The 12,801-nt window shown below is 41.5% G+C and overlaps 1 protein-coding gene across 1 annotated transcript; it reads right to left on the minus strand.

Moving 5' to 3' along the window:
• Positions 1 to 1,969: 1,969 nt before the first annotated feature.
• LOC115309976 lies at positions 1,970 to 12,163 on the minus strand. Its single transcript, XM_029968245.2, has 5 exons — positions 11,926 to 12,163; positions 8,638 to 8,781; positions 7,707 to 7,932; positions 5,618 to 6,192; positions 1,970 to 2,187 (listed from the first exon to the last, which is right to left on the minus strand). Exons 1-5 carry the CDS (start codon positions 12,161 to 12,163, stop codon positions 1,970 to 1,972), a joined length of 1,401 nt encoding a protein of 466 aa, XP_029824105.2.
• Positions 12,164 to 12,801: the final 638 nt, after the last annotated feature.

The following is a 12,801-nucleotide window of genomic DNA, read 5'->3' on the forward strand; positions in this document are numbered from 1 at the left end:
GGCATTATTGCCATTGGGAATACTACTTTTTCATGCAACAAACGTCGCAAACAAGTGTTGCTTCGATAGGTGTCGGTATCTTAAGATCAATAAAACCCTGGAGGTAGTCGCTGGGAAGCTCGTATTTATTCCATCTTCTCCAGTAACCTATACCGTGGCTTCATGGGGTGGAGAGGTGAAGGGTGTAATAAAGATGCTTCAACTGCCCGTTCCCTCTTCCCCCTTCTATGAAAGTTCTGTGGATCATAGCTTTCAATGTTACAAAAACACAACCCCTATTTTCTCTAAAGCACAATGGTATGCTCCTATAATAGTTTTAGTTTGAAATAAAAATGAAAAGCGCCAGCACTATGTCTCATAATGGCAAAATTCATAAATTAAACTACATTTTTTCACACTTCACGCTGGAAAGATAACCACTTTCATTACACGTGACAAGTAAATCCGGTTTAGAGTTTTAGAGTAATACGGCTATTGTTTCAACTTAGCATGCACCAAGTTGCGCAAAATAAGAATCCAGGACGGACAATATGTGACTTTCATCATTGTCAAAAAGAAAGATAGCTAGCGTATGTCCGACAGCGGACTTTGATGCGCGATTTTTGCCAGCAAGTACCGTCCAAGCAAATCAACGCTCATAGATTAGCGCGCACACAAATGGCTATTAAGGGTAATTCCGGTCTATTTGATTGATTTTAGGGTTAGGATTGTTTTTAATTAAGGAAGGGTCCTTGAATTCCGGGGTATCATTTTTCTTCCGATGTTTATATAGTTTTGTACATCTCTTATCTCAAAGTTTGGTTTCGGGGATATGTGACTTAAACCAAACCACCAGCTCGAGAACGATGCCAACCCGTTGAAATCAGCTGCATGGCTATCGTGGGACGGAAAGTTCATACCCCGGTACCATTGTGATAAAATTGCCTCAGTTGCGTAACTCCCGCGGAAAGAATACTCTCTCCCTTACTCAGTTCAGTCCGCCTACCATCGTTTGAAGCGCCATCTAAATATTCGTTTTAAAACTGTGTGTTTCATATAGTACGGTGTAACACCTTATAGATGCTGTGCTTAGAAACGTACAAATTCTATCAAGTACACTCCAGGTATCATAGCTGCTGTCTGGCGCGTCGAACGAAGGGAGGCTAAGGTCCCTCTAAGGGAGGCGAGTCGTTGTAAGGGAGGGGGTGTGCTGGTCGTGCAATCAGCTTTTATGAGCACTTCCGTAACTCAGCTAATCTAATAATGTTGCTCGGTAATGCAAAGCGTACGACTGGCCCAGTCACAAGAGCATCCCTGACCAGTTAGGTAAGATGCTACGGCTGTTTTACTACTTTACATCGTAGATACTGAACATCTGTAGCACATATTAACACACATTGATAAAGTTGCCGGCCGAAAAGCGAGCTCGCCACAATGAATGCAGGCTCAGCGCAAACTCAGAACAACAATGTAATCTTCACACTTGCAACATACATTGCAAGTGTGCAATGCACGTTGCAGAAGCTTGGAAGCTAATCGTAAGCTCGCACTGATCAGGAAAAGCGTAGGATCTACCAAAAGTTCTCGATAATCTTCGTGCGAAATTACTTTGAATCACTTAAAAACCATGGCCGCAAAAATATAATAAGTAGTAGAAATCCTTCTCTGGATGGCTGAAAACTCAACAGAAAACCACGCTAAAGGAAGAGTAGCAGTACAAACAAGGAACCTCTTTTCAGTGCTAACATGACATCGAAGCACAAGGTTGCTTAACGAAAACCAAACTACTGAATGCCCGCTCAAAAGCTGGTGGTAGCATTTTTAACGTCGGTTTTAGAGTGTATCGTGGTTTCCTATTAGTGTAATATTTAGGCAGTCATTGTATTTAGTCTGCGTAAAATTGATATCAGTCATTTATTTTGGTGCAACCTTTCACCAGCGTAACACTTTAAGCAACGTTTCATTTTAGTAAAATTATTTTCTACCCATACTACTCGGCCATCATGGTCGTGAAAAAACAGGACTGGTAATTAGTTAGCACAGGATCCTTGTAGTGTCTGATTTGAGAGTTGGCCGTCATCCACGTTCTTTTCTTCAGGTGCCGCGTAAGACAGTTCACCACCAACCACGCTCCAGCGTTGCCGAGAGTCACAAGACCGACTATATGAAAAAGGCCGTCATAGGACCCGAGGTGATCTCTGAAGTGTCCTGAAAAGAAATCGTCAAAAAGCACGTCAGTCCTAAAGATACCGCTCCCCCCCCCCCCCTTCCCTCTTCAAGTCGTATTGTTTCGAGCTGATAAATAAGATTACCAGACACCATGCTATCTGCGTAACTAGGAAATATACGCCCCCGGTCTTCACATACTTCATTTTAGTATTTCATTTTTAATTTAACCGCCGATTATTGACTTTTTGATAAGTATCCAGGGCGAATCTTACTTTAAGGAAATCATTGTTATTTGAGACAGGCGTTAAATAAGATAATATAAGGTAGGTACGTATAGATAATCAAAATTTAATATTAATGAGTAACCTAAACTCAACAATGAATACCCTTCTGCAACCCGTGAATCCTTGCACTCATTATTCCCTACCGAAACAATACGGAAAATATTAATAATTGAAAACCAGCGTGTTGGTGTCTTGATACGAATACTTCAAACGATAAAACACCGAAGACGGGGACGTAAAGAGGACTTCTTTAATTGAGGAACATCATAGAAAGTCACAAAATATAAAAATACCCCTCAAAAGTTTCAACGTCCTTAATGAAAGAAAGGAGGAAATTGTTAAAAAAGAGAAAGGAAAATTTACTATAAATTTAAAAGTTTAAAAATCGCTTAAATTAGAAATTATGTATCACTAACAGAGCAGAAATAGCCGAATTTTATATATTTTAAACGTCAAAAATCATGGTATGTTTATATCTTATATTCACCACTTTAGATGTTGTCAGGTTCATGCTGCATTTGGTTGAGGAATATACTATATGACGGCTTTAAACTGAGCAAGTTGGTCTATTGCTTGTTTATGCTGACTGCTGAACATAAGGGAAGAATCCATAAAGATATACTTTCTTTTTTACATCCTTTGTCTCTTTTGTTCCCTGCTGTTCCTGTATGTTTAGCTGGTGCCATATAGAAAGTTAGGGAATCTAAAGCTTTGATTGCGTGCCTGGTGATCTGGACGTTTTGATATGGTGTACGGCTAAGTTGCGATCCTTTAAATGAGGGAGACGCCTTTCGCCAGAACTACTCGTGACGCTCGCAACCATTTTCCTTCCGACGCCAAAAACAATTTCTTCGTTGAGAATTTTTTTTTCTTCACACAACATAAATAGAAGCCACAATATTTCGCGTGAGACACGTACGACCATAATTAGTACTTGGACAACATATAATGTATAAAAAAAAAACAAAAAAAAAACAGAATGTCTGCAGAAGCCACTACAACCGGTTGTTTGTGAATTGGTGTAGCACTCATTCTTAAGCCTCACGTCTCAGCTCACTATGAATAGCTCGACGCAAGTTTTCAGTAAACAAACGATTTGATAAATGGTTCCCGACGCAATCATTGACGTCAGCGCGATAGCAGTGCGCCACTTGGAAATTAAGTGATCGCTTCGTCCCCGTGTAATTGTATAACATTCTCCCTCTGTGTAATCGTTTATTGTACCAGCTGTTCCCCACCATCATTGCAGCTTGGTATCTGTTCCTCTCTCTGTGTAATCGTTTAATGCTCAAGCTGTTTCACCACCATCATTGGCCATGCACCAACTAGATCAACTGAAACCGATGATTGCGTCCTAGCTTGGGCGCAAATGTGAGTGTGTGCGTACTGCCACTCCGTATACGCGTGGTGCGGGCTTATCTGCTTGCTAGGACGATGTCGAGGATGACGTCTACGACGACCTGTAAAACGACCTCAAGGATGACATCTAGATCGACGTCGACGACAACGTCATAAAAGACCACTTCTAGAATGACTTCTAGGACGACCTCTGGGGCGAGTTCATGAACAACCTCTTGGACGACTTCTAGGGCGACCTCAAATACTACGTCGAGGACGACTGCCTAGAGTATGACGTCAAACCGACGTCTAGAACGACCTTTAGGGCGATCTCAAGGACGACCTAAGGAAGACTTCGAACATCGTCAATGACGACGTTTGGGACGACCTCCATGGCGACCTCAAGAACTATTCCTAGGACGACGTCGAGGACGTCGTCTGCATACGCGCGGCGCCTGAGTATGAAGACCTCGTGCGTATGCGGACGTCTTCCGTATGTGGAGGCGCCGCGCCACCGCTTGGCGCCTCCGCATACGCGCGCCGCGCATAGGCACGGCGCATTCGAGGCCAGAGAGCATATTGCGAGAAACGGGTGAAGTAGCTAAAGAGTGCATTAAAAAAAAAAACTATATCAGCCCCACAACGATTGTCACTTCCGAAACGAGATATATACCGCGTGACCCGCGGTCGAGTTGGCAGCTCATGACTCGTCCACCAGGACTCACGGGGTTTAAATCCCGCTACCGTAGTTTTCATTTTACTTTTTGCAGCCCTTCTGGAAGGCTACAATTAAAAGTTGACAAATATATACTTCCAAATTTATTTGTCAAACATGATCAGCCCAATAGCCCTCCGTAGATTTCAGGAACCAAGTTATGAATTTCGTAATTCTGAGCTAATTACTGTTCAAGATTATTTGTAGGGTCTAAAAAGCGTTCCCGTCAACGTTAAAAAAAAAAAAAAAAAGCTTATAAACGGAAGCCAAATCCTTTGGGACCTTCAGTCATCAATCTTGAAAATTCTGCTTAGAATCACCCTCCTTTCGACAATTTCGTTTTTGTGTTCAGACTTCGCCAATATAATGTTACTTTTAATTGCGGCAAATATATTTAGATTTCGTTTAATACCGTTTGGCACTGCAACTACTAAAATATTAAAGAGGTCCAGGCTGGCGGCTGTGCTACTGTTGCCATCCCTTCGCTGGTCATTTTTTCTGAATCCCTTCCATATAGGACTCTGACAGTTGCGCTTCCACTTTGATGGTTAGGCTAAATGTTTGGTTTGACCTTAAACTGTTAATAAAGAGCGCGAGCAGAGTAACGTTCATTACACTTTCAAACGTGTCATCGGTCAAACTGCGGCGAATTTCAGTAAAGTTGTTATTCAGACAAGAGTGCTTTAACGCATCTTGGACAGGTTTGCTTACCGTCCTGTCTCGCCCATACATCCCATCTGGTCCCCGAGTGACAACAAATTGCGTGACACGCGCCGGTGTGTTATGCTGTTGGATTCGCTATTTTTGTGGTTGGCTGTAAAAATGCTGCGAACAAGGCGACCCTACGCAAGGCTCACTGCTAGTACGGCGCGTCCCATTTCCTCTATGCTCTGCTTTCCGTCGAATGTCTGGTGATAGAGCGACTTACAACAGTGTAGTCATCTGCCGCATTCATATCTTCTGCAGTGATACAACTAGGGTCACAGCAGGCAACAATATGACACTCTTGTAACGTTGGCAGGCGCAAATCTAAGAACCAAGTTTAAAAACGTGGTAAATGCCTCAGACGGAGACACCCTCTGAGCACCATGGTTTCGTACTGATGTAAATATTAAACCAAATTCAAGCTCACCTATAACGAACGGCTTTGTAAGAAACGTCGCAGCTGCGATGCTCGTGACGATGACGTTGCTTAGGGCTACTTGATCGGCTTCAATCTTCTCAGTCATTAATGAACTGTGAACAGTGATGGCGTGACCACTGAAAGCTCCAAAGCTAACACACGTTGCCAGGACCGTGCAATAATTATAGGCGAAAGGGATCATAAGCAATCCTAGGCCCACAACAAGGTAGTCAATTGTCAGCAGGGATGACCGGCTAAGGTAGCCTTTCTCCGTAGCAATGGGGAAAACAATCCGACCGATCCAGTCGAACACGGTTGCTGCAGGGGCCACAGTGATCGTGTATTCTACAGGAACACCCTTGCTCAATATAGTGTCCACCATTATGCACGTGCAGAGGTTAATAATGTAGAAGAAGGTGAGGTGCGAGGCAGCGATGAAGTAGAACACAGGCAACTTGAAGATGGTCTTTCGATGGCATTGGACGCCGCTCTGGATGAGATTGGAGTTCTGTGGCTTTATCGTGAAGACTTCCGACCGCGATTGTTGTGGTATGTTGTGGTTTGTATCATTCTCTCTGGATTGCCTGCGCATAATGAAGGGTGATCATGTGTAAAAAGAATAGAGTGTTTATATGAGACGAAGTATATTTTAGCAAAAGTACAAATACTACAATTGTAGCATATAAAAAGGTTCGAATACTCTTCTTCTCGGCGAGACTTACCCATAGAAAATCGGTAAAAATAAACATTTACACACAATTGGATTCGTTTTGGTGCCTACAGCTTTTTTTTTTCTTGTTTTCAAAATAACGTGCGTGTGTCGTTTTTAACAGGCAGACATGATATTTTTCTTTTCTTTTGATCACCGCATACAGGCTGTTCCTGTAATCGCCGACCCAGGGATGGGGCCCCATGGCAGAACGGAAATAAATCCCATTTTCAAATCAACCTACTGTTTTTATCCTATCAATTGCGTCTGCGAACGGCGCAACCCCTATCAGCTGCTTCTCAGATGTGCATTCTCGGTGTCGTCCCAAGCTCAAAGAAGAAAGAAAAGAGAAGAACAACGAGGCGAAGTTTCAAAGAGACGCGGCGGCCTGCGCCACAAATACATACAGTGAACATGAACGTCGGCTGCCTTCTTTATATCAAGCAATCATGTGTATGTCACTGAAATCCACATTTAAATTTAAAAAAAACGGCAATGTTTTTGTTGTTGTTTCTTTTTGTAAAAAACGTTTAATTTAATGCTGAGATTGGTAGTGTTTCTGTTGTCCCTAGATAGTCTCACGCCGTAGAAGGGGACTTTAGAGGCGTAACAAACACCTACGGAGCATCGTGTGGTAGTAATATTTATATGAATTGTTCTATTGTACAAAGCACTGGGTTCCTAATCATTATCAGTGTGAAGACATTAAGCAAATAATAATTATAGCATCTCATACGAAAGGAAATGAGCAAGACTAGTACTCGAGGCAGCCTTTGCAGACTTCGGCATGGCGTCTGCACCTGCGAAAATAGCCTGCGTAATAAATCTGTTTGCTATTCTACCGCTATTACCTTAAAAACAGTTCAGTTTGTTAACGCCTTAAAGAAATTATCTTTTCATTTTGATTAGAGCTACTTACTACGCATGGTCGATATCGACGACTGATTGCAGTAGCACATATTTGTGCCTTCGGCGACGAGCAGCGTAGGTATAAACATTTTCTTATATCACATGGTATTGCATAGTAGAAGAATGTACTTTGGAACGTGAACATTCGTCAGATACTTTGCATACGTGGTGAAAGAGCTTTTAATGCAACTTAAAGTCCCTGCCGCATATCAAAATGTTATGCCTTTTTTAAACCTAATGTTTTTAATGTATTTGTTTACAATAAATAGTAAAAGCTTGCTTTAAAAAGCAATCCTTTATTTATTTTTTGTAGAGTAACTGGTACAATGGTTCACTTGTCCAACGAGTTATGGCACCCTATAAGACACGCATAAAAAAAAAACGTTGGGGAAAAGCAGATATCGTTCCGTGAAATCCGCAGGCGAGTGAAAAAGACAACGTATTTAGGCATGGATAAACGAAGACGTGCGAATTTCTCACCTGAGCAGAAAACATAAGGCGGGGACGTTCAGGAGTAATCCGGCAGATATAAGCATCAGCCCCTTGTAGCCGTAGGTCTGCTGTATGAACAGGAGTAGGCGTGGGAACGCGATACCAGCAGCACATGAAGCTGTCACGTTAAGTCTTATCACAAGTGCGCGATTCTCCTTAAAGCGTTCCTCGATTAATGTCCCGCAGAGAATGAATACGAGACCGGCACCAATACCTGAAACAAAGACATGAGAGTCAGCACCCTTTTCTCACGATTGTGTGCACCTCAAAATCCTCCGACCGGCATCTAGACTGCAGTTTTTCTGCACAAGAAGTCTTTCTATTCATTCTTTTGCATGAAATTAAACTTTCTTATTGTACAGAACTATATACGATCACTGCACGCTACTCTGCCTCGATTTGTTTCCAATTCTTAAGCTCCAAAAGACTTTGCGCTGAACATAACTAATATTCTACTAGGAATTATACAAATGCAAAAAGCAACTTCGCATCTAGAATATATTCAGATGGCAAAGTGAGCGAGACTCTATAAAGTAGATGGCTAGGATATAATGAAAATCATATTCCTCTTAGTTGGGTTGAGTCGAGGCTGAAAGCGCCTTCTTTATTCGTGGTATATATACGCTAAATCGAAGCAATACTATTATCTCTTTTTTACTGAGTTTTTCATAACCCATTAAAAAACGTAAGCAAACATACGAAAGATGAATAACTGAAATTCAGAAAATGGTCCCGCGAATAAAGGAGCTGTTATAATGCGGGGTCAAAAAGCAATTTGTGCTGTTCCTGTATTCCAGGCAAAAGGAATTACTGCTTATTGCAATCATTTTGACTGAAATTTTAAAATGGCTTCCTGATTGTTTCAAACAGACACGCCTCCATATGGCGTATGCTGGTAGTTAACACAAACTTGTCTTACCATGTAGGAATCCAAAGGACAGGGCCAACATGTACACATTTGGAGCCATGCAAGCGAAAAAGACGCCAGTCACTTGACAGAGGCTGCCGATGATCATTAACGACCTTGCTGAGAACCAACGGAGGAGCAACTTTGGCAGGACGCCTAGAACAGAGCGACAAGCGTGTGTGTATGTCAATGAAAAAAAATTTGTATACCACACTTTGAATGTCCAAAGATTGCAAATAACCCATATCTTGCCTGTTCATTGACTTTAATTTTATACACGGATTTTTATGATATCTGAATGTACTGAATGAATTGTGCCTATTATAGTAAACTCTTTGCGAACAAGAATTAGTCATACAGCCCAGAGCACCACTTTTTTGCTTAAGTATCATGTGAATTACAAACATATTACAAAATAAAATTGGTTACATTTGATTAAACTGCCACCGCCCATTTTTTTCCGTGGCGCACTAGACTTCTTGGCCCCCTATTAGCAGCCAGTGAAACAGATCGGTGACGAAGCATCGACTCCTGGAGAACAAATACGTTCTTTGTTGTCACAACGAATGGTTTCAGTTTCTAAATCAAGCGGGAAGCGAATTAAGCACAAAGCCAAGCCAAGCACAGGCACGAGTCTAAGCCACATACAAGACAAAATAAAAAAAAGAATTGTCCCAAATGTCAGATTGAGAAAGTCATTCGTTTATTTGCGTGCGCCTTTTTACTTTAAACAAACTATATCTGTTGTAAATTTTAAACACGTTAACGAGTTTGTTTTCGAAATTCTAGAATGTTTAAATGTTAGTGCCAAATCTCGGGAGTTGAAAAAATTAAGACCCGACTGCAACGCTAGCCCCTCAAAGACAAGAGAGAGAAACGATCGGCAGACGAAATCACCTTTGGCTTGAATATTTAAGGCCCATCGTGAGGATGGTTTAGTGACGAACAGCCTATGCAAATACTCGTTCAATGTACATGCCTCTCTAAGTTTTGAAAGAATTAACTGCTTATATGACTCTGGACGCTGGAGTTTATCGCAGTGACAAAAAGCGAGAAAAAATAACTATCAAAACCATCTTCGCGACTTTTTCGGAAGAGCATCCAATTGGTTGCCTTATATTACGATGTTTCTCTTCCTTATGAGCCGATTGTAAAGGCAGATGAAAACGAGGAAAAGAAAATAGCCGAGACACTCCTGATTCTGCAGCCTTCAAAATACACCAGATCGGCTCCGAGCATACAGCGGAGTCTTAAAAGAATAGATAGACAGTCCAATGCATAGCCGAATATGACCATCTTGAGCCATACGCCCTCTCGATTGAGAGAATTTATTGATTTAAAATCAAGTTTATGAAGCACGGTGAAAACATACCTGAGGCTAAAATGGTAAAGTTCAAAAATCTCAAAAGAAAGCAAAAACCTTTTGGTCTTCTGAGATGCCCTCATCTTCGATAAGAAGGGAAAACTTCGGTTAAGCTCAAGGAAAGTGAATAAGCCACAGCAGAAAGGAGACATCGCGCCAGCCTTAAAATTAGGCCGAATGATGCGTTGAACGAGATTAAGCACTCTAAAATTGAGGAATAAGCTGAATTGAGCAACCAGTAGAAATACAACTTTTATTCAAATTGTATGGTAGGGCAAATAAACAAAAAGCCTGTGATTGATTTTAATTCAAACATACATAAAAAAAACGGATGTAAGAGTTAGTCTTGCCGCATTCACGATGCATTTATCAGGCCCGGCGGAAAATTACTGGGGTCATAAGAGTCAAGGTAAGTTGACCATAATCAACTAAACTTTGTTAATGAACGTTTTAATTATTCGTTTTAGGGTCACGTTGCAATTAAAGTACTGACGGCAACTACTCTATAAAGCCACATTAATTTATTGAATATGCAAATAGGTAATGATTCTTCAGGTATTAACCCATCTATTATCGTGCTTTTTCCACACGATAAAAAATTGCGCGCAAAGGGAGCACCGCAAGCCGTGCCCATTGTGACGCTTAGTAAAGCCATATAGTAGTTTCAGTCACTTCGTCAATTGTGCAGTCTGCCCACATCAAGGACACGCTACCTAGGTAGTGATAACGTGATTAAAGCGAGTAGGTCACTCTTCCAAGCGTCAAGCTGGGTGTAGGGCTCGCGGCGCTCTCGCTAAATGCGATTTAAAATTGGGTAAAGAAAAAGGGGAAACTTTTTATATTAATATTAGAAAAAACATTACCTTTTTGCGATTAAAAGGAGATTGCCTGGTCATATTTATGGCACTTCAATGAATTTCCGTCGATATCGGAATTTTAAGATGACCCCTAAAGCCAACAATTAATAAAGTAATTGGCAGGGTTTAGTTACTTGTCCAACTCACGACGACGATCATCCCCTCATCTAATGTCCGCCGAGCCTGATAAAATCAATGTAAATACGGCGCAATCTGACTCTCACCCTTTTGTAAAAATAAAAGTACGTTCGAATTAATATTGAATAGTAACTTTCACTGTTCTCTAAAACTTATTCCAAAGTAAGGTTGCCTAAAGAGGTGCTGTTTTTTGGGGGCTTTTTTTTTTATGAGAAACAGGAAATGGGGCCTAGAAACCCTGGAACCCGTAGCCGCAAATACAGTCTGTATTCGACTTTCATTTCACCGCCATGCAAGCAAGCTTCAAAACAGAACCTGTCAGCTGTACTCCGAGGTAATCGCCATGAAGCTGGGAGTAACTCTGAAGCTGACTCTCGTATACCTGTTTATAATTTACAAAGCGGGGGAAGGAAGGAGGAGTAGTAATTTACTGTAAGCTTTTGTTCCGACCGCAAAGTTTAAAAAGCTAATATTATGGAGCCTCACTACCTGTACGCTGTTTGTAATATCATGTCATCATATCAACTAGCTCAACTCTCCCCTTATATATAGGTTCTTGTTTTTTGCTGAACACAGAACCTGAACGAGGATAGTACGAGATGCGTCATGGTGAGACATACAGTCTAGGCTCTGCACAGGGCGCCTCAGGGATTCACCTTCACCCTAGTAATTAATGGTCATTAACGGCGACGCCAACGCATTATTAGGGAGACACCTCCGTTGCATCTCATCGAATGACGCAGACACGAGCCCAAGGAAAGCCGATTCTTACAGCTGCCATCAAATGAGTAGGTCAAGGCATATCGAATAAAATCAAATAAGTCGATAAAGAAGTATGTAGAGGGTAATCGTCGTAGCAAGACAACCGGAGGTCGTAAAGATTGATATCCGCTAGCTTTGCATAATTCCCGTTTTATACAAAAAAAAAAATTGACTGCTTACCTGCAAAGAGGACGGACGCCGACGTCAAGCTCACCGCCCATGCGACCGGTTCTCTTGCGCTCTCGAAATGGGAAATGAAGTTGACGAAGTAAAAACCCAGAGGTCTCAGCGTCATACCCGTGATGAAAGTGATCGCGATGCAGGCGACCAGAACAGCCCGTCCTGGTGAAGCTTCATCGCTTTGAAGATTCGAGTCATGAGAGCTCTCATTTTCGTTTCTGTGCCCTGAGGAAGTCATCGCTGCGGGTATCACACATGCCAAAACGTTATAAAGAATCTGCCATAATTCCAGCTTTCACATATCAAATTCTAAAGTAATGAAAGGGGTTTAGCAAATTAACTCCTGTTAGTCTTATTTCTATCTAGGTTAGGTCTATAAATAAAGTGCGGAACCTTTATAAAAATTTTTTCTATGCAGTGTATACCGTTTTTCGACTGCTGAAAAAATTCGCCCGTAAAACCTTAGGCAAAGTAAATAGCGACTTTTTAAATCCACTGTAACAACTAAGTTTATCTTCCAGATGTTGACCCTGGAGAGTGGTTTAGTCTGTCTTGTAGAATGTGGCATACTCCCTCTTTACGCACTTGGGTTCCTTCCTTCCCTCCTTTTCATTTGTATGGAGGTCTATTTTTTGATGTGCTGAAATCAATGAATTTCAACTCAGTTTCTGATCTTGTTCTCATTCTTTTGTTTTTTCCCACCTCTCATAGCTTATAACTTTGTCGTTTCTGAACCTGCTCGCCTGCACACTCTCATTTCTTACAAGTCAGATTTTCGTTTTCTACCAGGCTTAATACTAGAACACATCTGCGGTCACCAATTATGAAAATCACTATTTTATGGCAGCGAACCACGCCAGATGCTATATCGTATTC

The sequence above is a fragment of the Ixodes scapularis genome, unplaced genomic scaffold (assembly GCF_016920785.2).
Source record: "Ixodes scapularis isolate PalLabHiFi unplaced genomic scaffold, ASM1692078v2 PGA_scaffold1__304_contigs__length_218370807, whole genome shotgun sequence".
In the NCBI taxonomy this organism is placed as follows: Eukaryota; Metazoa; Arthropoda; class Arachnida; order Ixodida; family Ixodidae; genus Ixodes; species Ixodes scapularis.